At 40.9% G+C, this 25,158-nt stretch overlaps 2 protein-coding genes and 1 long non-coding RNA gene across 4 annotated transcripts; 2 read left to right on the top strand and 1 right to left on the bottom strand.

The window, feature by feature from the left end:
• Positions 1 to 400: 400 nt before the first annotated feature.
• Positions 401 to 19,500, bottom strand: GFM2 (GTP dependent ribosome recycling factor mitochondrial 2). 2 transcript variants are annotated; one of them, XM_064438072.1, is made up of 21 exons: positions 19,368 to 19,500; positions 18,822 to 18,911; positions 17,098 to 17,191; positions 15,211 to 15,256; positions 14,061 to 14,158; positions 12,953 to 13,078; positions 12,457 to 12,545; positions 11,171 to 11,259; positions 10,891 to 10,951; positions 10,599 to 10,784; positions 8,084 to 8,164; positions 7,199 to 7,347; positions 6,543 to 6,683; positions 6,362 to 6,461; positions 5,357 to 5,546; positions 3,935 to 4,011; positions 3,300 to 3,438; positions 2,971 to 3,156; positions 1,437 to 1,552; positions 1,010 to 1,192; positions 401 to 579 (listed from the first exon to the last, which is right to left on the bottom strand). In XM_064438072.1, exons 2-21 carry the CDS (start codon positions 18,882 to 18,884, stop codon positions 451 to 453), a joined length of 2,343 nt encoding a protein of 780 aa, XP_064294142.1. In that variant the 5' UTR covers positions 18,885 to 18,911; positions 19,368 to 19,500; the 3' UTR covers positions 401 to 450. The 2 variants fall into 2 exon arrangements, with proteins under 2 accessions (XP_064294142.1, XP_064294143.1); XM_064438073.1 differs by lacking the exon at positions 19,368 to 19,500 and adding an exon at positions 19,316 to 19,336.
• LOC135310468 (uncharacterized) lies at positions 1,552 to 3,231 on the top strand. Its single transcript, XR_010370536.1, has 2 exons — positions 1,552 to 2,369; positions 2,689 to 3,231. It is a non-coding gene; the product is annotated as an uncharacterized LOC135310468 (long non-coding RNA).
• NSA2 (NSA2 ribosome biogenesis factor) lies at positions 19,473 to 24,215 on the top strand. The gene is made up of 6 exons (XM_064438079.1): positions 19,473 to 19,827; positions 20,029 to 20,216; positions 21,242 to 21,392; positions 21,725 to 21,904; positions 23,080 to 23,272; positions 23,935 to 24,215. Exons 1-6 carry the CDS (start codon positions 19,825 to 19,827, stop codon positions 24,000 to 24,002), a joined length of 783 nt encoding a protein of 260 aa, XP_064294149.1. The 5' UTR covers positions 19,473 to 19,824; the 3' UTR covers positions 24,003 to 24,215.
• The last annotated feature ends 943 nt before the right edge of the window (positions 24,216 to 25,158 follow it).

Raw genomic sequence — 25,158 nt, 5'->3', positions numbered from 1 at the left:
TATTAACCATATTTTTCTATTAAGCTGAAAACAAGTAACTTCAGTTTTGTCAGTCTGTATCTTGATTTAATTTATAGACATGAACTTCACAACTGTACTTACTGAAGTAAGAAACAGTCCTAATGGCACATTAAGGTGCACTTAGTACTCATTTCTGTGGCAAGGATTTGCATCACTTCTCACTGCAGATATCTGTAAGATAAGAATTTGCAAAGCAGCCACATGTGGTTGCATCTCTGGTTCAGCTGCCTTGCAGTTATAAGGCTGTGCCAGAACAACAGTCTCTTGAACCTTCCCTTAGACAGTTAAAGGTAGTCTGTTCATACAGCTGCTAATTCATCACTGACCACAACCATCCCAGAAGCATGTACTGGTGTACATAAACAGGGTCCTGAAAATATTTAACAGGGAGGGTACAAAATATCTTTATTGTTCTACAGAGTAAAGTGGTCACACCAACCCCATCCTCCTCTGAAGAAGTGCACTTTGCTCTTGACTGTTCAGGGCTTGATAACTGGCAAGCTCCAAAGTGAAGGTTGCTGAGCCTGATGTTAGAGAACGCAAAACTGTTGAGTACCCCTGGACAAAATGGAGAACACATGTCACTCAATTTAGGATAAAGGGAAGATAAGTTAGTGCAGAAAGCTGCTTGTGGGGTGGGCAGAGACTGTATACTAGTAAGTTAGTTTTTTAATATTACTCTATTAAAAGTGCAATACATGCATGAGTCAACCTAATATTTAAAAAAAACCCTCTTCTCTGTAAAACCTGTTTTAGTAGTATTTACTACTTCTCTGACTTGGAGTTGAACACATGCTGGTTTAACAACCTGTATCAATCATCAGGCACAAACACACTACTAGCTTTGTGGGCACTTCCTTCAGACCTTCAATAATTAAAATACAATAAGAGACCTCATTCCAAACTTTTCCTGTTGTTATGGATAAGTAAACTAAAGCCTAATTATTTTTAAGCATTGTGTTTTACCATTAATAAGATAATTACATACCATCATTTCTGCTAGTGGAACAGCAGCAACCACAACTCTGTTGTCTTGACGACTCTGGATTTCCTGAATACTACCTCTCCGCTGTGCAAGGTCAGCAAGTGCTGCACTGAGATAATCTTCACTTACTGTGATTTCTAGCTTCATCAGGGGCTCCAGTATTTGTATACCACCTTTCTTCAAAGCCTACATGGAAGGGGAGTTATGTTGACTTTTTTTCCCTTTTTTCATTTTTTTTTTTTAAAGAAAATTCATTTAAGTACTTACATAACTCAAGCTAACACTGCCTCTCAAATTCTCTACTTTAAGAAACTATAAAGTGAGGGCATGACACTGTCAGAAGAACAATTACCAAATACTGATACACATATATTTTCCCAGTAGTCTACCACGCTACTGTGTTCTATGGCAGCTTACATTTTGACTGTACCTTTTGCATGCAACGGGAGAGACAGGCTGATACCATCGTGTGGGAGGTGTCAGGATGTACCATCAGTGATTGCACTGTCACATCTATATCCTGAACTGGGAATCCAAGCAAAGGTCCTAGGAAAAAGTGATTTTAAAAAAGAGAAAAAGAAAAAAGCACCTTTGTTTTTCAGAACATTATGGCACATGCAAAGAAGTTTCAGGATTAATTTGGAGCTTCTCACTTTCCTCTTTCCCCTCTCCTTTCCCTTCCACCCCCCAAGGGCATGACTACTTTTTCCTCATTTTCTGATTTTGTTACTACTTAGCTTTTCCAAGAGACAAATGAATGCAGACTCATACTTTCTTACTCTCTTTACCAAAAGCACGGATAATTTTAAGAACCAGAAATTCGTGAGTGTGCTCATCCATGCAACTGTTTCCAAAAATGAAGTTATTATTACTTGTCTATTGAAACAAGACCTCGTTTGAAAAAACAGTGAAAACTTTTGTTTAACCAGAAGCCAGAGTATCTTCTGTATTTTCCTTTTCAATACAATGTGATCTCAGCAAAGCATAGTACTAACCCACTACCAAAAACGCACGGTTAACTCAATTCCACGAGGGATGAACCAAGCCTGGTGTCCTAGGTAGGTTATCTCCCTCCAACCCAGGACTCAACCAGATCAAAAGCTGTATTAGACGGGATGGGAGGCTTGAACAACATGTGAGAAAAAAACATATAGCTTTTTTCTTACAAAGAACATGGCCAGTTTTATTTTTTTTAAAATCACTTTATGGCATGAATTTTAGGCTGGAGACAGTGTCTCCAAGAAATGTCTTCAAGAAGCATGAAGAAAGCACACAGCCGAGACATATTCCACAGTGAGATGAGAGCTACTTTCCAACTCAACAAAGCAACATGGAAAAAACACCTCATGCTGCTGCTTCTAGAGTAATTCTTATTTATCAATCCACTGCCTGTAATTTTACTGTAAGGGGGAGTTCTTTGGCCACAAGTTATTAAATACTTCCTATTTTTAATCAAATGCAAAGGACACTTTTAGTCCTTTAGAAAGCCTATACTTTGCAGTCAGGTAAGGCTTTTTGTTTTATACTTTCAGGGATTTAACATGTTTGAAAATCAAAAAACCCCATCAGTAACTCTAATGGAAGTGTGGTATGTACATGTTAGCCTCTGAAACCACTTCTGCCACATCACGGTGGTTTACATGATGTCATCAAGTAAACAAATGCCTTATCTCTTATACCAGATAAAAAAGCAAACCAAAAGAACCCCAAGCTCACTGTTGAGTGACTGAGAAGAAATCAACCTTAAAACCAAAGGGATGCTGACTTCCATTGCTGGCATAGGATAAGGAGTGTTTGGCAATTTCTGTAGGTAAGGAAATTTCAAGATTTTCCTTTGCATCTGATGTTAACAGGAACTGTCCTTTAGTTTTCAAGCTACCAAAGAGTTTTTCTTCCTAGAAACATACTAAATTGCTTCTTACAGAAATGTTAGACCAGTATAGCTGTCATAGCATTTCCTTTACCTTGGATGCATGAATTTGTGATTCCATTTTCTACAGCTCCTTGGAGTTCTTTGGGTAGTGCTTCAGTGACACTCGCAGCATACTCGATGATGGGTTTTGTTGTTGCTCTCTCCCCTAACCTAGGCCTCACCTCTAACTCTGCAGTTACAAGGTGTCGTTTATCTCCTACTGTTTTATCCAATGTATCTACAGGAAAAAAGAAAGCTAAACAACTGTTTGGAAAAAATCCTGATACATAAAATAAATCTGAAAGTGACTCATAAGATCATTTAAAATAAATCAAGCTACAAAACCAGAAATAGGATGTTCCTTCCATTCACCCATTTTACCTGTAGCTTGGGCAGCATTTAGGATGGTTTCTCTGTATGCTACTTGAAGAGGTCCCAAGTAAGTCTCAATTCCATATTCACGTTTGATTCGGTCATGAATGATCTCTATGTGTAGTTCTCCCATGCCACAAAGAATAGTCTAGTAAGAAGAGTTAAGAGAGAAGAGGAAAAACATGCAAAACTCAGGTTTTAATGCAAACTGTTTAAGCAAGGACTTGCATGCTCTTAATAGTTCTTGTAAATACTTCAAATTCTAAGGAGCCTAGAGAGAAACCAGGACTGCTTTAGGTCATCTGACAAAAACACCATATAAGTGAGGGTAATTACCACTACTGTAATTCCGCTATAAAAAAGGTAATCTTATATTATCTTAAAGACTGTGTAATTGAAACTTTTGAAAATACAGAACTGTCAAAATCATGCAGAGCATAGGATGACTTCCCCTACTCTGTAAAGCACAAGTGCACAAGGCTCCATTTTCATTTGATGAACTTTGTACATACATGATATGAATATTTAGAGAGTCCTTTTTATTCAAGATAATCTCAATATGCAAATTAATTAGCTGGAGGGTGGTCTTGACAGTTCTAAAATAAAGCTTGGTTATAAGGTGAACAATAGAAGATTCATCTTACTTGTCCTGTGTCAGGATCTAGCTTCACTTTTAAACTTGGATCTTCACGCTGAAGGCAGCTCAATGCGTTATCCAAGTCTGTACATAAATATCAAACACTGTATCTAAAGAGACTTCAGTAATTTTAGATTCACTACGAATGTCTAAACATCACTTTCCTCATAAGGTCAAATCTTATTCTCAGAAGGAACCTAAAGGACCCTAGAGAAGCATAGATTTTGGCAAACAAAGTCAACTCAAATTACAAGCAACTTGCACTTCTGATTCTTTCCAACAAATTAACTGCACACTATGAAGTATTTTAATTTAATGAATAAAAATACTATTTTCAGAGTTATATTTTGTGCTTGTATCAAAAGAGAATGCAACCTGTACATACTTCATCAAGCCAGTGAAAAGTGCTGCTCCATTTTTACATGTAATAAAATTTGTCAACTAACTCTGATGGTTCACCTAAATATTTCAAGATGAGTTCAATATTAAAAGGTTCAACTGCAAATTTTTTTTTGCTTCTTCATTATCTTAACTGCTGAGGAAAGCAGCTGCAGGAAAGCAGCTACTGAATGATAAACTCACAGCTTAGACTTATCTCTGTTACAGTCTTTGGAAAAAAAAAAACAAAAACCAAGCAAACAAAAAAACACACCCCACAAAGGAAAACATCCAAACCCCCCAAAAACAGGAAGAGCTTACAACCCAGTGGCTCAGCCTGCAGACATACTGCTCCAAATCTGCATTCTAGCCTGCGCCATCCCATCACACTACACTGGTACTTGTCCTTCCTCCCCTTCACTCCCAACCAAGCTCAGCTTTGTTGGAATGAAGATGGAAAGTTTAAAGTATATGCTTCCAAAAAGAGAGAAATGGAAACAAGTTCTCTGGTACAGATTCTGTGGAAAGGCAGTAAGATTACAAGACACGCTGCATGGGTGAACCCTAACTAGACACACAGAAGTCTTGGTAAGTGAAGACATTACACAATACAGCAAACCTGTGAGTGCTGACTGAAAAACCCCCACATTTCAAGGTTATTTGTCCTCAGGACACTATGTGCAGCACACCAGCGTGACTGCAGCAAAACTAAGCATGACAGCAGGAAATGAAAGTGCCTCCCTCTCTTCTTTCAAAATGAAGAGCTACAACTTTCCTAAACACAAAACATAGAAGAGCACTATTACTGGTACTGTTTGGCATATTAATAGCAAAGGATACTAACAACCACAATCTAAAATATATCATCTGTGCAAAACACCAAAAAGGGCCTTATTTAATCACTGACTGATAGATTTGTGCAGCTCAGTCATGTCAACCAGGTGTGCCTGGATTGGGGACGTGCATTGTTCCTTACAAAGGACAATACGGTTACACTGTAATATCTCAGCTATAGAATATCTTATCATATTCTTAGGTAGCTATGCTGTACCTTGTTGTCTGGCCATTGAAGGAGGTTCAATTGTACAGAAGAACACAGGGTCAGGGATCTCAACGCCTGCCAGCAGAAGGCTCTCCACATCACTGGTAGACCACTTCTCTCTCCCAGCATCCCTTCCAGCTCGGCGTGCTGCAGCAACTGCTGACGCCTTTGATGACACTATGGTATCTCCAGTGGCACTCTGTCAACACCCAGTGACCCACAAGATACAGGAGGGGAAGAGGAAGGGATTTGGAAAACAAAACAAAACAACACAACCTAAAGCCAAAACCACAAACCCTGACCATTTCTCTCTTAAAAACCACTTGTGCTGAACTCCACTTATTTACTTAGTCATAGACAATTACGGTAACTTCTCTCTTCAAATAACTACAGTGATCTGGAAGAGGAAAAACTGTGCTGAAATTTAGATCACCATTTGTTTGCCCAGGTCACTGCATTTTAAATCTAACTTACCAGTCAAGATATAAAGCCACAACGAACAGTATTGGTAAATGAAAATTTGCTTATGCATTCCAAAGTTGGTTACATTTTAGAAAATCTGTGCAAATGAGATTATGCACCCTGTTCAGACAACACAACACTGAGTTAGTAAACTAATAGAACCAAGCATGAAACGAACTAACTTGAACTTAATTTAAACTGTTGCATTTGGGTAACTTATTTGGAACATCACTCTCCTCCCCCACAGGAGGTGTCTCTGGCATTACATTGTATTTTGAGAGTTAGAATATAAATACAAGCTCAGAGCCCTACTAAAATACACCTTCAGTTCTCAGTCCTTTCTGTGTAACCAGCACTGCATCTCCCAGGTCAGTTATGGACATCTGTACATTGTAGTGTTTCATTTTAGGAGGAAGTACATGTGCATGTACTTCAAATAAAGCAGTTTACATATGTCACAACAACCAAGAACACGACTGAGATACAGTACCATAGAAGTAGAAAGCACACTAGTGAAACAAGCTCCCAACTAGAATCTGTATTTTCCATTACCTGTTTTAACCCAACAGTAAGGGCAATGTTGCCAGGCATTAGTGATGGTATTTCAATTTGCTGATCAGCAAAAGGCAAGAGCAGCCGACTTATTCTCTCCCTGAAAATGAAATTTTTTGATTACTCAGGACTTTAACACACATTCCAATGTTACACTAAGCCACACCTCTATGTTACTCACGTGCAACTTTTGTTAATATTGTATACAGCTGATTGAGGTTTCAGTGAGCCTGAGTAAACACGAACAAAAACTAGTGGTCCACGACATTTATCATGGAGAACTTTAAACGCTAGGGCACAAAGGTCATCCTTGTACCATTGTCTGCAAAACAAGATGCACAACAAAAAGCATACTGGTAGGATTAATCCACTCAAACTCATGTTTACCTAAATTTCAAATCATTTAAGAAGCAATATGTTTCTTATTGTATTATTAACAGAGGCAGATTTTTAAAAATCAGTATTTAAAAAAACATTAACCTTAGCAGTTCCAGCTCCAGTAGGATATGTTAAGATGTCATGTGACTCAGCCAATACTAGAGATGATCCCAAGACCCCAGTTTTGTAAAATGGCAATATCCTCAGATTAAAAATGAACTTTAGATACCTAAAGTGCAGGTTTGACAGCTGGACATAAATGGATACAATTCCTGTTGCACTAACCGAAGCAGGTTCAGTACTCAAGGGTATTTTTTATATCTGCACATTTTTACTGTTATTTAATACCTAAATACAGTAAACATTTTTAAAATTATGAATGCTTTGTTGATACTTTTAATTTTCTCCTTTTATGCCTTCCTACTTATTTTTCCTTTTTCCTTTTCTCCTTGTACTTACAGAAACTCATAGGAACGCTCATTAGGTGCAGGCAAGTACATAGTTATAGCATCCAGTAATGGCTGCACACCTTTGTTCTTCAGTGCACTGCCACAGAGTACAGGTACCGCTTTCTGAGCTAGCGTGACTCTGCGGATAGCAGACCGTAACTGCAAAAAAGAATTATTTTCTGTTAACGTATGAACTACAATTTAGCCTTAAGTTGCATTCCAGCTATCAGATATTGCTAACAAATCCCCAAAAGTTAAGAAGCATGTTTGCAACTACAACATCACTCATCCAAACTCCTTTTACTGCTTTTAATGAGCTCAAAACCATAAACCCAAATGTTTAGGTGCTAAAACAGAAGACACTGCTTTTAAGATTTCTTAACATTTCATGCAGATCTGCAGCTGTTGTTGTTCTTTTTCTAAGAGTCCTTTTAATTCAGAGTGTTGTACCTCACCACTTTCAGCATCTGAACATCCAACCAATTCATAGCAATTGAGATGCTACTTTTGTTAGTAAGAATCAGCCGCTCGGACACAAACTGCATGGACTGTACCTGGAAATTCTATTCACCTTTCCCTAAATGCTTTCAAAGTGGCCTAGTTTTCAGTAAAAAACCTTCCTGAACAAAGGTACCCTACTTTTGAAGTTGCGTCTAGCATGTCTGATAATCACAGTTAGTACATGATCATATAAAATTCATACTGAGCTTGAATATACTTTGTCCTAAATTCAAAGGACTGGAAATTCAGTACAAAAGCTGGTGTGACTTTTTTGTTGATAAAAAATTCACAACTGCAAAATCATAATCTGCATGTCCCAAAGGAAGAAAAACCCAGCCCTTTACAATAACAGCTAGTAAGAACTTGTTTATAAATAATGAAATGTAAAAATTACCTTGTCAGCTGGTATTAAGTCAAAATTTTCACTATATTCTCCTAGAACCAATTCAGCAAATTGATCATCCAGATCTGCAACCTTCAACAGAATAGTTCTTTATTATTTGGCATATAACAGTTTCACAGATAAGTGAAAAATCTTAGTTATTTAGGAAATATAGCTAAACAGAGCAGGAACAAAGCCTTTAAAGACATCAGAGATCATAAACAACCCACAGAAGATCACAGAAATGAAGGCTTCAAGAAAGGACAGGGAGAAAAAAAAGGCAACTCACAAAGCTGCTGTCAGGCAAAGCATCAGTGGGAGAGAGAATGGTTGTACATCTCCCTGAAGCTGAAAAAGCCTGCAGCCATACAGTGACAGCCAGGAAGGGTATAACAGAATGTATTTCAGATCTGCAGACACAGCAAAGTCTGAAGTAAGCAGCAAGTAACCTTTGCGAGCCAACAGATGCACAGCTGGACAAAACAGACAAGCCTTCGGGGCATTTTGACCTCCTTCAGGGCAAAGACCTGTAGGTCCAAGAGTGCATCTGTGTTTTCAAACTGTACCAATTCGCTCGACAAATAAATTAACTTCTCTTTAAACCTCATCTCACACATACCGTCTGTCATAGACTCGGGGCACCGTAAGTGCAGGAAGGCACTTTGCCCCCTCTAGTGGCTACGACAGCAATTGACCAAATACTGAAATGAATCATTGATAAGCAATTAGAAGTCTAATCCAGCTAACAATTTAAAACATGAGAGATAAGGGAAAGCATTCACAATTAAGTGAAAGCAAAGTGTGCAAGATGGCTGGTATTCAAACTACTGAATTTTACAGTGTTTCTGACAAGGAGTATTAATAGGATAAAAAGAATATTAAAAAGAAAATTTTATGAACACAAAATAATGTGGCACCTTAAAATGCCATCTGAAAGGATAAGAAAACCACTCTGGACAAACTATTTCAAATGTTTTGCACTGCTCAACAGGCAAGTTATTCTTTTAGTTCTATTGATTCTTTCATTCTTCATCCCTTCTAAACTGTCAACTGTGCAAAACCTGGTATCAGGTAGCTTCTATTGCCTTTCATAGCTTCACAGTATGACAATTACGTTAAAGAAGTATTTTTCTCATGTCTCCCATGGACTCGTTGAATGGATGTGGAACAAGATTTATGGTTGGATTCAGCTGCCTCTAACACAATATTTAGGGCCATTTTGACCAGCCTGCAATACCCCATCTGGCTTCTAGCTGCCGCTCTAGAAGGGTATGGATATCCTGTAGGTTCTGGGTCACACCTCCCAGGCCTCCCAAGGCCTGGGAATGTCCCAAGCATCTCTTGGCATCTAAGACAGTATAATACGCCACGTTAGCTGACCGAATGCTAAACCTGGTGTCTTTCTTCAGTTCCCAATTTATAAAGCCGGGAGTATTTTCCATTTTACACACATATTGTACAGTGAGGGAGTCCAACTCTCTATAGTCAGCATGTTTTGCCATCATAAATTAACGTTTCCAGTGTGCATTAAGAGTCTTCGATGGATGGAAAGGAAGTTGAGAAAACTTGAAATTAGTTCAATAAGGACAAATGCAGAATCTTGCACCTGGGACAGAGCAAATGCATGTGCTGATACAGAGTGGGAATCAACTAGCTAGGAAACCGCTCTGCATAAGTCAACTAGAGGGTCCTGCTGGACAACTGCAGACACTCTCAAGGGCAGAGAGGCCCTGCAGAGGGATCTATACAAATCAGAGAGCTGGGAAATCACCAACTGTATAAAGTTTAATGAGGGCAAACACCCAATTTTACACCAGGGGCACAGCAACCCTGGATGTACACACAGACTGGGGAACTAGAGGCTGGAGAGCAGCTCTGCAGGGAGGGGCCTGGGGTTTCTGGTTGATGGCAAGCTGAACATGAGCCAACAGCGTGCCCTGGCAGCCAAGAGGGCCAACTGTGTCAAGGGCAAGTGGTTAGTACCTTCTGCCCTGCACTTGTGAAGCTGCATCTAAAACACTGTCTGCTTTTAGGTTCCCAGCACAAAAGAGACTGATAAACTGTGGGACATCCAGTGGAAAACCACTCAGGTGGTTGGAGGGCAGCTGGAGCCCAGAGAGACAAGTCTAACTTGGAGAGGCTAAGAGGGTATGCAAATGCTGTCTCTTACTACTTGAAATGGTGGTGAGGAAGCAGAGCCAGATTCTTCACAGAAGTACACACGGTCAGTACAAGTGGCCCCGTTGCAGGTTGCAACATGGTAACTTCCCATTGGACAAAAAGAAATATTTCGCTACAAGAATGATCAAGCACTGGGACAGGCTGCCTAGACAGACTGTAATCTCTGTCCTTAGAGACTTGAAAACTCAACTGAACAAGGCCTGAGCAACCTGATCTAATGCTGAAGTTTGCCCTGCTTTGAGCAGGTCACTGCACCAGACACCTCCAGAGGCCCCACTCAGCCTATTTTTGTTACTGTTCTAAATAACAGTTGTAAATATATTATGTATTTACTTTAGAACTTTACTTGTTCTATTAAGGTATTTCTGGCATCCTGGACTTCTTGGAACAGGTTGGGATCATCGGCCTCCAGCAGCAGCTTTTGCTCAAAATTTTTTCCATCATCCAAATCAGAAGTAGGTTTCCAAACTATTTGTTCCTTAGTCACAACATCAACCAGACCTCTGAACGTCTTGGCCTCCCCAATGGGCAACTGTGAATAGAGCGGAGATTTTAAGAGAGCTGCAAAAAATTAAAGAACCTAAAGAAAGGGGTTCCATTTGAAAGAAAGCAAATAAACATTTCATTTCTAAGCTTACCTGTAAAAGCAAAGGTTTTGTCTTCAACTTTTGTTTGATGCTCTCAACAGCATAGGTAAAACTATATAAAAAAGATACTAAGTTACACAAAACTTAATGATACAGTAAAATAAGTTAGCATTCCTTATTTACTGCAAAAATTACTCCTACAATTACACAAAAATATGCACCTGCATAATCAAAGATGTATATAGTAAGTATTAAGATAATTGGCTTCAACTTGATTAGATACATTCTCCTACAAGGTTTTTAGCAGTGATTAGAATAACTGTCTAAATACCTTGCCCTGTTTTTGTCCATCTTGTTCAAAAAGCAAATTCGTGGTATCTGATGTTTGTCTGCTTGTCTCCACACTGTCAGAGTTTGAGCCTAAAGCAAAAGACAAAACAGAAACACTAGTGCCAACAGCTGAACTACATATTCCCCAATACCACTGACGGACCGCGTTCAGAGTACACAAGAGAACTGTGCTGAATGTGTTGCAACAATCCCATATCTAGCAGCACAGATGAACTCCACATGCAGCTTTGCCTCATCTCATCTCTCAGCTGCCATCATTCCCCGTCCTTCACTAGAGGCACACAGGCTTAGGGGCAAGGGAACCTGGAGAGAAACGAAGCATTACAGGGGACGTATACGGAAAAAACTCAGTAATGTAGACTTAAGACTTTATTGCCAAGTTACTTAAGCACAAACAGGTGAGGATTGCTCTGGCTACACATACAGCACTAAAAACTACTGTGGTTTTGCTAGTAATTTCTGCTAAGCCATTTATGACATGCATGTAACATGAAAGTTAAAACAGGTATCTTTTAAAAATCAGTTCAGATTCAGAAATAGTCTCTTACCAATACACAGAAATATGCAAGAATTTCCTCCACAGTTTTAGAAAAAACACAAGCAGATCTAATTGTTTTGTTTTTGGGGGTGGGAGCTCAGTTCATTTTCATATACGATGGCACCTAAACACTTTCCAATAGCAAGTCAAATAATGTGACTCAAACTGATCAAAAGTCCTCTCATCCCTCATCTAGAAGAAAGTGATCTCCCATGGAACAGTGATTTCACAACATGTAACTTTCCTGCAGGATTGAACTACTCAAACATCTCATGCTATAATGTCAAATTCCAGCCTGCCTCCACCTTTTCTACCCTGTGCCCCAAAGGGCATGTTAAATAGGCCACTGCAGGGCAGGGGGAGAAATTCTGGGTTAAAATTACTGATTTTCTACACGAAATCTGAAAATGAGAAATGAACAGAGATTAATTTCTTTCCACCATTGGAGATAGCCAGAAGTATTCACCTTAATCAATGTTTGTAAAGGACAGCAATGAAACAATAAACTCTCGCAGACTTTAATGGGAATCTCACTTTTTTGTCCCTAATTACCATATAAATTCATGTGCACTACAGGACTTGAAATTAAATGCTTGGCTTCCTGAAGCTGAATTCTGATGCAAGCATCAAAAGAGAGAATACAGAGCAACACCTCTGTACTATTACTGTTATTATTTCAGTCTGATTTAAGTCATTAGACGAAATATATGTCTGCCGTTTATTTTTACCTCAACACCCGCTGAAGCATCAAACACTGCTACTGCTCCATCGAGGACTCTCAAGCAACGTTCAACTTCCACCGTAAAGTCTACATGACCTAAAAAACAATCTTCCTTTTACACCATGATAATTCAAACAGGCAACATCAATGAGTAATCAGAATTTTTCTTTCAAATTTCTTTTCAAATCATGTCAAAATAACCCTGTCTTCACTTGCACAGAAATAGACCCATCAGTCCTTGAAACACACAAGATAGTTATGTTGCAATCCCAGAGCTGAAAGCAATTTAGTGTGGGAACATCTGAGCTCACTTTAAACAAGCTAGATTAGGCACCAGCAAACAATAATTAGCCATAGCTGAATAGAGCTCAGTATAAGCCTTTTTACTCACACAATTAAACCAATTAAATATTACACCATATTTAAAACCAAGACTTACATTCTATGACACCTCACTGCATCTACTCTCCCCTAATGATGTGAGTACTGCTGAAGTGTAGTACCTGGAGTGTCAATCAGATTGATTCTGTAGTCCTTCCAGTCAAATGTAACAGCAGCAGACTGAATGGTAATACCACGTTCTCGCTCTTGTACCATAAAATCAGTCACCGTGTCCCCATCATCAACATCTGTAAAGAGGAAGCAGGATCACAGCTGGGTAGGTAAATAATTCAAAAGCTGAAATTGCCTTGGAATACAGATGCCGAGAGAGATTTTGAAATACTGTCCTTTCTGTATATGCATAAGCTATGAAAACTAGCCTTTTTCAGAAAATTATAATGTCAGCTCATTTACCTAGGCTCCCTTTCCAGGGAACAAATGCTCTGTCAGTCAAAGACAAACAATTCCAGCAACCTTTTTGTTGTTTTTGATCCTAGCAACACCATGAGAAACTTAAAACTAAAGCAAAGTCCAAAATCATGAACAAACAACAGTTTTAAAAAAACCTGGCTGCACTCATCATATGAAGTGTGACTGGCATTTAAAAAAATTAGTAATTACAAGGTAATAAAGTTAAAGCTAGACTTAAAACAAACAAGTAGGAGGTTGGGGTTTCCTTGTGGGGTGTTTTTTTTGTTATAAAAAGAGCAGTTCCACATTTTTAAACAAGCAAGCCACCAAGTTCAACCACTCCCACAAGCCTAACATCTACCATTCTCATACACAATAGAGAACAGGAAATTAAACTTAAAATGTCAAAAAGTAGCACAAATGGAGGCTGCTTCAATCTTGAAGAATTCCCTGAGAGTTGTCAAAGCAAGGAATTCTTCCTGTGGTATGACTTTCAAAAGAAATTACTACTTTTTGTTCATCTCATTTCTTTACTGGTCAAAAGAAGAAACAGCATTACCAAAAAGGCCAATGAGCAACAAGTAAATGAGGGAGAACCTCTAATTAAATGTTAAACAAAACAGAATGCACTAAAAGAAAAGTATGAATGTATGATCTCTCAAAGTACAACTGCCTTGGAACGTAATGGAACGTGCGTTAGAATTTCATTATATTGCAGCAAAACTTTGGAACCACCGGCAGCAACCTCTAACTGCATTGCATGTTACTGTATACTACTAAATCTCTCAAAGCTACTGAAATACAAAAAGCATTTCTAACCTCCAAGTGTTCTTATGTATCCAGAATAATACAGCATTCTCTCTGTTGTTGTAGTTTTCCCTGCATCAATGTGGGCCATAATGCCAATGTTTCGTATTCTGCATAAAGCAAAAACATTGCTTTTACTGTGGAAATCTTTTTATTCAGTGATATTGTTATCTGCATAAACAATTAATATTCACTGACAATAGCATACCAGATAAACAACGTTGTTTGTCTGTTGCATATCTGATACATTCTGATAGCGAAGTACATTTGTACTGAAACAGTGGATTTTCTCATGGATTTTCTTCAGATAAGTAGTACTCAAGAGCTTTGGGACAGGTTTCCATGCTTCACTTCAGGGGAACGCCACTTCTTGGCCTCATCCTCACCCATCTGCCCCCCCCCCCAGACAGAAGCAGCCCCTCCACCCTCTCATTCATCCCAATCCCTAACTCCTCATGCCTGAAACAACCCACTGCATATATACACATTATGCCCCAGATCTAGCGTCCATGTTGCTATAAAGTTGTCCTTGATTCTGTTCAGCCAAGTCTTTCTGAAGTACCTCGCCAGTAGCTTCCAAAACCACTTTACTAGCCCTGTGCATCACAGACTAGTGATCAGCCCCTGTATTTGGCGGGGGTTACATCTCTGGATGGTATAATGGGCCCCACACCATTAACGGCTAGCTGAATTTTCCCTCGGGACAGAAGTAGTCTTCCACGGAAACTCCACCCCCAATCCATTCCTTTGGCAGCTCAGCCTGTCGTTTCCTTGCCCTTGTTAACTAAGGCCCTCATCTAACACAGCGGAGCGCTCCCATGAACACGAAGTACACACCCCTGCCCACAGCGGTGGTCTAGCTGCTAAGGCATCCCTTCCCCCTTGTTCAGCTCCCAGCAACTACAATGGATTTGGAGTTTCCCAAGAGCCCAGTTTTGGTTCTGATGACGTAAAGAGACAGTCCAAGACCTCTCTGACACCAACAACTGTTCTCTACTGAAATGTCAGAAGGGTAACAGTAAGGAAGTACTAACTTTAACTGGAACATGCACATGATCTACACGTGACAGGCAGAGCAACAATCCATGACTTTTTATCACATCAATTGCTCTGTCTGTTGAGCATTTTGGTTACCTCCAAAAAATAAGCCAGTGTGACATACCTGGATATATGAGGATTAATGACAGAACGCAGAGACTTAACATCTCCTGGAGACAAACAAAACAAAACAACAATTTGTAAGGCTGACCCCAATGTAGAAATACTATCTTTAATTTTGTTAAAATCTACTTAAGAAAATTCCTAAATAGTTCATTAAAAAAAAGAGCCACAACTCATGACAATCCATAACCTCTACCACCTCAAATTTCTAAAGATACGTACTTAATTTTCAATAAATATCTCTCTAAAAAAAAAAATATCTTCAAAACACTTGTAATTTAGAAACAACAGGAAAAAGCCAACACAGAAAAGTATCATCAGCACAGTAAAATCTTACTCTGCAGAAGCAAAAACAAAACATGCCACAGTTCAAGACAACTGTAACGCTGACATTCATCTGAACTGGATATTAGATAACAAATTTTGAAAGTCATTCCCTTAAACACTGAAGCTGGACACCATAATCCTCAGGGAGAAAAATGTAATCTAACTCACGTTAAGAAAACACAGGACTGAGAAGTTTTAAATTCGTATTTTAATGAAAGATATTTCCTGTCTCACACCCTATTTGGTTGGAAAATAAGATGCCAAGCTAAATGTTTATGAAATTAATCCATAATTCAGTTACTCAAGCCATTTAAGGTGTGTTTCAGGGACTCACTTTCCTAGTAGTTTAGTTCATCTTTGGTAGGCCAAACAGAATTCAACAATATTTAAACTAACATTCCTTCACCATGTGCAGATCATCCCTCTCACTGGAGGACATTGAAGAGGCATCTCATAGGTTAACACCTCCATGAGGAGAAAGACTGATCTTAGGAAAAGCAAGGTAGTAGGCTGGAAATTCACCACCACCCCCCCAGATGAAAACTCCAACTAATGCTGCCTTTTTCCCTCCAGATTCTAAAATAACCCACAAAAATAAAACATTAGTGTGTTTCGTCCTTGTCTAAATCACAATATCTTCCTGTGCATGGACTGAAGCTCTGCCTCCATGTGACACACTGACGTGTTTAGCACAGCAAAACTGGGGATAAATATGGTAGCTGGCAGGGACACTGCGTAGACAACTACATAGATAGGCAGCAACAGAGGGTGTGTTGACATTAGCACCTGAGAAGAGTAAGTCTTCTTCCCATGAACATGACTGCAGGTTAAAGAAGACTCTTGCTAAGATACACAGTGCTGAATCCATTACCTTTTTTTTTTTTTTTTTTTTAAAGAAGCTGGTTACCTACCAGTTACCAATATTTTCTTCCCATCTCCTTCCTGATGTAGAAAAAGCAGCCCTGGATCCCAACACTATCTTATATAAATCAATTTCCATTCAATCTCAGTGCAGCTACTCAAAAAACAGTAAAAATGCCTTTTAATTGAAATTTTATTTTCCAAGTATCTTATTTTTTAACTATCTTCTATCCTTAGTCTGCAAAGGAAATAAACTAATTATAACTTCCAACTTCTTTTTAATCAGATTCCTGTCTATCTCCCTTTGTCCAACATGCTGGGAATCACCAGTTACTTGATAACCACTTAATACTTCAGGCAACTGGACATGGGTTCCAGCACGCTTCACAACTGACCTGACTTCTTTTATATGTGTATCTTTTCTTTTTCTTATTTTCTAAAGACTTTACACCACACATCTATGGTGTAATATGAATGAAGTAATTCTATAACAGAATATGAATAGAATTCTGAATAGAAAAGAGCACCGATACAAATCACTTCCTTTCAGTCCTTGAACCTTTTAACTACTCTGTTTGTGCTTCATACACCAAATTATATAAATGATGACCAAAAGAATACAATAAAATGAAATTTAGAAAGCATTCTTTCTCATTCTTAGAGTAACCCCTACTATTAAGAAAACAGTTTAAACTTATACCTGGTGGAGAACTGTAGTTTCTTAGACTGCACTTGTGCTGTGTCACGCTTAGAACTCTCATTTTTGTCTTCTGGAAATACACATGCCTAAAAGGCTAAAAAAAATCATTTGGAATATTTATCATTATAAATAATTACTTTGTAGGCACGTTTTTGCCTGTTGTATGAAATTAAAGTCAAAAAATACCTACAAGAACCCATACAGTTGTTAGCTATTTATATAAGCTCAAGACACCAGCTATTTGGAAGCAGAACCATGAAGATGGTAGCACTGAAGTTTAAACCAAGTCCAACCCCAATATTATTTGGGAAGTCCAGTAAAAATCTATCATAGTGTACTGGGTTTGCATTGCAAGGTTTAGGTAGCAGGGGGCGACAGGGATGGCTTCTGTGAGAAGATGCCAGAAGCTTCCCCCATGTCTGATAGGGCCAATGCCACCTGGCTCCAAGATGGACCCACTGATGGCCAAGGCTGAGCCCATCAGCAACAGTGGCAGCGCCGCTGTGATAACATTTTCAAGAAGGGGAAAAAAACCTGCTGAACAACAGCAGCTGGAAGAGAGAGGAGTGAGAATATGTGAGAGGAACAACCCTGCAGACCCCAAGGTCAGTGAAGAAGGAGGGGAGGAGGTGCTCCAGGCGCCGGAGCAGACCTTCCCCTGCAGCCTGTGGTGAAGACCACGGTGAGGCAGGCTGTCCCCCTGCAGCCCATGGAGGTCCATGGAGCAGATATCCACTTGCAGCCCATAGAGGTCCCCACGCCAGAGCAGGCACATGTGCCCAAAGGAGGCTGAGACCCTGTGGAGAGTCCATACTGGAGCAGGCTCCTGGCAGGACCTGTGGCCCTGTGGGGGACCCAGACCGGAGCAGTCCATTCCTGAAGGACTGCACCCTGTGGAAAGGACCACACTGGAGCAGTTCATGAAGAACTGCAGCCTGTGGGAAGGACTCATGTTGGAGAAGTTAATGGAGGACTGTGTCCCATGGGAGGGACCCCAACCTGGAGCAGGGGAAGAGTGTGAGGAGTCCTCCCCCTGAGGAGGAAGAAGCAGCAGAGACAACATGCGATGAACTGGCTACAAACCCCCATTCCCTGTCCCCCTGCACCGCTGGTGTGGAGGATGTAGAGAAATTGGGAGTGAAGTTGAGCCTGGGAAGAAAGGAAGGGTACAGGGAAGGTGTTTAAGTTTTAGTTTTTATTTCTCATTATCCTACATTGACTTAACTGATAATAAATTAATTTCCCCAAGATGATTCTGTTTTGTGATGGTAACTGGTGAATCATCTCTCCTTGTCTTTATCTCCTCCAGTGAGCCTGTCTTTATATTTTCTGTCCCCTGTCCAGCTGAGGAGAACGTCAGAGCAGCTTTGGCTGGCACCTGACATCCAGCCAGAGTCAACCCACCAGCGACAGCATCAAACCATGTTGTCGGCTGCCACAATCTTTTAAATACGTCTAATTATTTGTGTAAATAATATAAATTTAACAATGACAAACGTTAGGTAATAAAAAATTACAAGCAACTAAAGAAGTTTACAGAAGTATTACAAATTGAACTTCTACATTCTGAGTTATGTGAAGTCCTGTTCCTACAGGAAATTCTGCCTTCTGTTTGGATACCGATTTTTACAGGGAATACAAAAAAAAAAAAATAGTTTGGTCAGAGTAACCCACATATTCATTTTGCTTAGAGGGCAAGTATCAAAATTTGGGAAAAAGTTTACCTCACTGCACAAACTTGGTGACTTCAATGCGTTCACTGCAAGTTTCCTCATAATTCTTAGCATTCTGGCTCCCGTCTCTGAAGCTGTTCCCTGCCCAGAGAAGCAAACGTCGTACAAAATGTCTATGGCAGGAAACAGGCAATTATACTACTTCCACATAAATCAATCATGAGACATAATTGTTTTTCAAGTCAGATCAGGTTACTGTTTTTCAGGTTGCTGCTTTGCAGGTTAAATAGGTGTCAGATCCGTAAAAAATAATGTTAAGCCTTAAAAATGCAGCACAAACGCATGCCCACACACGCTAAACATATTTCTCAAAGCAACCTGCGAACAGTAGAGCAGAAAAATTAACATCAGAGTTTACGCTCAGACAAGCTCTCGGATATCGATTACCGAGCAGCGAGGTGTAAATAGCTCTCTGATATTCAAGGAGGAAAAGGGGCAAGGAAAAACACGTATTTGGGACAGAAAACGAAAAAAATATTAACTACCGCGAGCCAGCGCCCCACAAAGCCACCCTGCCCTGACCGCCGTGTTACGAACCGCTGGGAGGCGGCTCCGCCGGCCCCCGCGTTACCGCCTGCCTCCGGACGAAGAGTTTAACAAGGCCGAGCCCGGCCTTACGACGCGGCCCCCGCCCCGGCGGGGACAGCCGCCATGCCGCCGGAAGGTGTACTCCTTCTTCCTCTCCCCGCCGCCCAACCGCCTTCCGCCGTTCCGCTCCACCACAGGCAGTCTGTCCCACCCCAACAGACCCAGGCAGCAAGACTCGCCGCTCCGGCCTCTTCCCCTCCGCTTTTCGCCCTTCTCGGCCTCGTCAAGTCGGGCTCGCAGCCCTCGGGGGAGGCGGACCGCGGCCTCTCTGCCGGGAGGAACCAAAGCTCCGCGGGGGAGCGCTTCCAGCCGGGGCCGGCTCGCAACGCCCCCGCCCTTTCCGGCGGGAAGGCGGCGGCGGGCGGAGGCGCGGCGAGACGCGCGGAGTGGCGCTGGGGCCGCCACCATGGTGGGCACCGCGGCGGCGGGGCGGGAGCGGGCGCCGGGGTGGGGGACGGGGCGGGGGGCGCAGGAGCGCCGGGCGGGGCCCGCGCTGAGGCGGCGCCGCCGCCGCCGGGCCCCCGCCGCATGTGGCCGCGGCCCCGGTGGGGGCCTGTGTCCGGCCCCGCCGCCCGTCGGCAGCCCCTGAACGCCCGCCCTGTGCCCGCAGCCGCAGAACGAGCACATCGAGCTGCACCGCAGGCGCTATGGGTACCGGCTGGACCACCACGAGAGGAAGAGGAAGAAGGAGGGCCGGGAGGCGCACGAGCGGTCCCGGAGGGCCAAGAAGATGATCGGGCTGAAGGCGAAGCTCTACCACAAGCAGCGGCACGCCGAGAAGATACAGATGAAGAAGACGTGAGTACCCGTCGCCCCGCTGGGGCCGGTGGGGCGAGGCGTTAATGCCGCCGGGGTGCCGCGCTCAGGCTGGCGGCGAAGCGGGTTTTGTCAGGGCGAACGCGTTTCCGACCTCCCCTCTCCTCTCCTCAGCGGGCGTCAGCAGTCCTGCCCCTAAAAGCGTTCCCTTAAGATGAGCGTTAACTAGCAACAGCCGTGGCTAATGCAATTATGACAAACCACGAATGCCTTTACTTAACGCTTTTACACCAACTACCGTGTTAGCGTAGCGAGAGGGAACAGGCGGGTTTTTTTAAGTGTCGATAGAAAAAAGTCCAGTAACGTACACTATGTCCGAGCAGAACACAAGGCTTGTTTTCCAGGACAAATTACACTATCAAGCATAGGTAAACAAAAGCATTTTTCTGAAATTTTCTGTTGTTCAGAAACTCAGATCAAAACTGTTAGCAATGTGCTTTATTGCTAATGAACTTAGTATCTATCCACCGTGTTTTCTTGTTTTCCAAGTGTAGACAGTTATTGTTCTCTGCTACTTGTAAATGTGTTGGGTTTGTTAACTAGCTTGTGGGTCTGTCTTTTCCCCTAAATGGCCTCAAAATTAACAAAACGCAACCTCTTTTACACACACGCGTGCTATTCAGATTTGCAAGCGTGGCCATCAAATTTCAGAAGAGTAGTGGTATATTATTTTTTGTCAGAGGCGAAGGCTGCTATCTCTCAAAAGTGCTTGGCTGCTTGTTTTAAGTCATTCAGAAATTCCTTAATAAGGTGCAGGTCTTGTGTTCCTGTCTTGACAGAAATTGACAGCTTTTATGCATTCTGCCGTCTGTCAGTTGTTACATTAAGTGAAATTACTAGCTTACCTTGAAAGTTATTTAGGATTATTCCTCAAATGTAAATATGTACATGTTTACAAGTATCTTTTAAAATTTTGAGCAGGCACAAGTAAGTTAAAAGGATATATCTAAAACTGAGTCCTTTTATTTTTTTTTTCTACTCTTAATAATAGGTTTTTTTCCTTACAGCATTAAAATGCACGAAAAGAGAAATACAAAGGAAAAGAATGATGAAAAAACACCTAAAGGAGCGGTACCAGCATACCTGCTGGACAGAGAGGGCCAGTCCCGAGCTAAGGTTCTCTCTAACATGATCAAGCAGAAAAGAAAAGAAAAAGCTGTAAGTAACTGCATTAAGATTTAGATGTTTACAATTACTCGTGACAATGGCCACTTTGTGTTGCTGATGCTCAGGTGACTTACAGCCTACAAGCAAAGTCTAAATAAAACCTGAAACCTTGAGTAATTGAGCAATCTGGGACAAGGTAACCATATGCAATATCTTGATTTTCATAACTATAAATGCTGATTAAAATAAGTGGCTATGAGTTGTATAAAAAGTGTGGTATGCCTCTACACTTTAGGGAAATTTTATTTTATGCTTTGATTGTTCCCTTTCATTTAGCAATGCAGCATGTAAGACTACTGACTTTCCCCCCTCACACCTTCTAGGGGAAATGGGAGGTTCCTGTGCCGAAGGTCCGTGCACAAGGAGAAACAGAAGTTTTAAAAGTGATTCGTACAGGAAAGAGAAAGAAGAAGGCCTGGAAGAGAATGGTTACCAAAGTTTGTTTTGTTGGAGATGGCTTTACTAGGAAGCCTCCTAAATACGAGCGATTCATCCGACCAATGGTAATGTTCTTGAGCCTTAAAAGAATGCTTAAGTAATAATTCTTTTGACATACTGGTTTGAGTTCCTGTGGGGAGGAAACTTTCTTCTATGATAATGCACTTGATTACTGCTGATGTAGAACATTCCCAGTAGTTTCCTTGCAAAAATCTAAACTTCTAGTAGCCCAAGGGTGGGGGGATGCCCCTGCAGCCACAGTCTATGTTGAAATCTCTCTGCTCTTACTGCTGTAACTCAGATGATGCCAGTACGTTAAAGCTACGAGCTGTCAAATTAGCATGGGGAGGGCTTTAGCAAAGGCACTTGGAACAGCTTTTAAAGTTGGAGGCTGCTTTTTCATGCTGCTGTCATTCTGTCAGCTGCAGAAGCAAACTCTGTTCTAGGACTCCAGAACTCACTTCTTCTGGCTTGTTAAGAAAGTCTGAAGCACAGTCATGACTGTATGCAAGGGAACTGCTGTGCCTCCAGCCTGGCCTTTCCTTACACAGCTACAGGAGCAGCGCCTAGGCTCTAGCACCCTGGTAGTGCACAGGAGGGAAAACTTATTCATTAAGACAGTGTAGTTTTTCTAAAACTACCTGTTCCTGTTTTCTCAGAGGAATCCAGAGAGTTACTATGCAGGCTGCCTGTTGGCTTGTACCTCGTTACTGTTTTGATGGTCATCTTACACAGAAGTCTTGGATAGATCTTTTTTGACGCAGAGAATGTTATGGTACTTATGGTAAAGTACCCTTGACGAAGCACAGGTCACTAGATAGAAAGTGCTGAAAGAGATGGGTATTTAATATTTTACAATATGTGAAAGGCTTTTCAGTTTTACAAGAAAAAAGGAAAAACTTCTAGTCTTAAAAAGCAGTAGCACTGTTAAATGCATTAACATAAACACCGCAGTTCTTTGTGGAACAGAAGCCATCTGAGGGAGCAAGTATTATTCTTGTACTATTAAAAATTGACATCCTGAAAATATACATGGAAAGCTTTGTCTTGTCATTAATCAGGTTTTTAAACAAATGTGGCATTCTATAGCAGGCAGATAGCATTCTGTATTCTAAGCTATTTCATTCTTCCAGTCTCAAAACATACAAAGTTGAGGACATAATGCTAGAAGTGTTAAAGTAGATTAGTCGTGAGGGCTTAAAGCAAATTTTAACACATTCTAACACTTCTTATGCAACAGGGCTTACGTTTCAAGAAGGCTCATGTGACACATCCTGAACTTAAAGCTACTTTTTGCCTACCTATCCTTGGTGTAAAAAAGAATCCTTCTTCTCCTCTGTATACAACGCTGGGTGTAATTACCAAGGGTACCGTCATTGAGGTGAACGTGAGCGAGCTAGGCCTCGTGACACAAGGGGGCAAAGTTATCTGGGGTAAGTAGTTAAACTAGCTATACTGCAGAATTACTTTTAAAAGTTGTAAGTCTTCATTGCCTGGTGTATTGTTACGATCACATCCTACAGGCATAATTGATCCATTGTTGAATATTAGGTTTGGGGTGTAGCAGAAGCAACTACTAGGCAACTTTGAAAATGCAAGCTTCGAGTCTTACTCTCAGGCTTTCCGTTCACACTTTCAAATAAGGTGCAGTTCAGAGCAAAGACTCAACTTGCTCGCCTGTGTCTCACGTTAAATAATGCTGCAAGTCTATAAAAACCTAACCCTGTGAACTATGAACAATTGTGTTTTCAGGGGAAGTTCTGTGTAGAAGTATCTTCATAGGATCAGGCTGACCCCTTTTAACAGAGGGGTTGACTTGGACAATAATAGCAGTACCTAAGAATTTTTTTAAATCAACCCAGAACTCTACATGATCTATTTATAAAGAGCAGCCTGAATAAAATATTCTGAGAACCAAAGTTTGCAGCTCAGCAGAAGTTGGGTTTAGATTTCAAAATGCAGTTCAGTTTTGGAACAGGAATTCCCTACACTTTAAAGAGACTTGTGGATTGAACTTGCAAACATAGTTCATGTAATACTTTTTTTTTTTCCTACTTGAAGCTTTTGTAGACGTTTAATTCCCTTCTCTTTTTAGGGAAATATGCACAAGTAACAAACAATCCAGAAAATGATGGCTGTATTAATGCAGTTCTACTTGTTTAAGTTGTGTTTGAAACTAAGCACTGGACATGAGCTCCTGCAAAATTAGTACGGGTTCAACAAGCTTGCAAGATCTCTGGAACCTTCAACCATTCAAGAATATTGATGCCACAAGATGGTGAGGAACTTAAATATGCCAGGAACAACTGCTTGGGTTTTTATACTTAATATGTCTGCTCATCTGAACACTGTCCAAATAAAGTGATTCAATTTTCATGTTTTGGCTAATGTGGTATGGATTTGATCTAAACCTGTGGTGGATCCTGCGATCCCAGGATCTTGCTGTTGTCTTTGTCATAATGACTTGGGCACCAGGCAATCTCTGTCCACACCTGGGCTATCTTCTGCCTGACTTGTGTGCCAGAATTGTGGTCAGAATGTAAAATATTGACCAAAGACAATCATCTTTGCTGTAAGTAGTGATCCAAGAGGGAGAACTTTTGAGCTCTCTGGGACTGCATGAGGTTATGTGACCCACTATTGCCCCCTGGGCTGGGGCACCTCTCAGGGCAGATTTCATGACGACTGAAGGATCGTGTGTTGATGACTTTGCAAAGACTCAAAGGCCTGATTTTGCGAGGTGCACCAGCCATGTGTTGACAAATGCCAGCACACAAAAGAGTAATTTATGAAACTTGCAAAAAGGGAAATTTTAATCACAGGTTAACCTCGGGGTGTATGTGCATGTGCAATTTGACTATGTATTATCCCCATTCACATAAAGCATTGACTAAGTCTGACACTAAGACTGGACCTAGCCACACCTAGACTCATCTCTGAAAGGAGTCTGGAATGCAAGGGGGGCTATTCTGAACCTTGTGACACAACAGGAGGGTCCTCTTTATCCCCTGCATCCATGATCCCTCTGTGAATCACTAGCTCAAGTGTAACTGAATTCTTCATGCACTCCTTCGAAGTAAGTAATTGCCATTTGTGAATCTTTAACAAGTTGCTATGTTGACTGTAGAAAATTTCATTAAATTGTGTTTTAAATTGCTTGATGCTGTTAATTTGTATAATTAATACTGTGATCTCAGAAATATTAATAAATCTTAGATTGCTAACCAAAGCCATGTAACAAATCACATTCCTGACAATTTGGCATAGTCTGCCATATTGCACATACCTGTATTTGCAACACCTTGGTGTTTTTACAGTA

Source organism: Phalacrocorax carbo, chromosome Z (assembly GCF_963921805.1).
Source record: "Phalacrocorax carbo chromosome Z, bPhaCar2.1, whole genome shotgun sequence".
In the NCBI taxonomy this organism is placed as follows: Eukaryota; Metazoa; Chordata; class Aves; order Suliformes; family Phalacrocoracidae; genus Phalacrocorax; species Phalacrocorax carbo.
This window is presented reverse-complemented; position numbering and strand designations above follow the sequence as displayed.

What these genes read in the sequence shown, in the direction of transcription:
- NSA2 (XM_064438079.1), top strand. An exon ending in AGAAAAGAAAAGAAAAAGCT is followed by an intron (nt 21,393 to 21,724) that starts GTAAGTAACTGC and finishes CACACCTTCTAG; the next exon opens with GGGAAATGGGAGGTTCCTGT. An exon ending in AGGGGGCAAAGTTATCTGGG is followed by an intron (nt 23,273 to 23,934) that starts GTAAGTAGTTAA and finishes TTCTCTTTTTAG; the next exon opens with GGAAATATGCACAAGTAACA.
- GFM2 (XM_064438072.1), bottom strand. Translation starts at nt 18,884, where the DNA reads ATGCTAAGAATTATGAGGAAACTTGCAGTGAACGCATTGAAGTCACCA. An exon ending in TTACTGTTGGGTTAAAACAG is followed by an intron (nt 5,547 to 6,361) that starts GTAATGGAAAAT and finishes GGGTGTTGACAG; the next exon opens with AGTGCCACTGGAGATACCAT. An exon ending in TCTCCCGTTGCATGCAAAAG is followed by an intron (nt 1,193 to 1,436) that starts GTACAGTCAAAA and finishes CCTTCCATGTAG; the next exon opens with GCTTTGAAGAAAGGTGGTAT.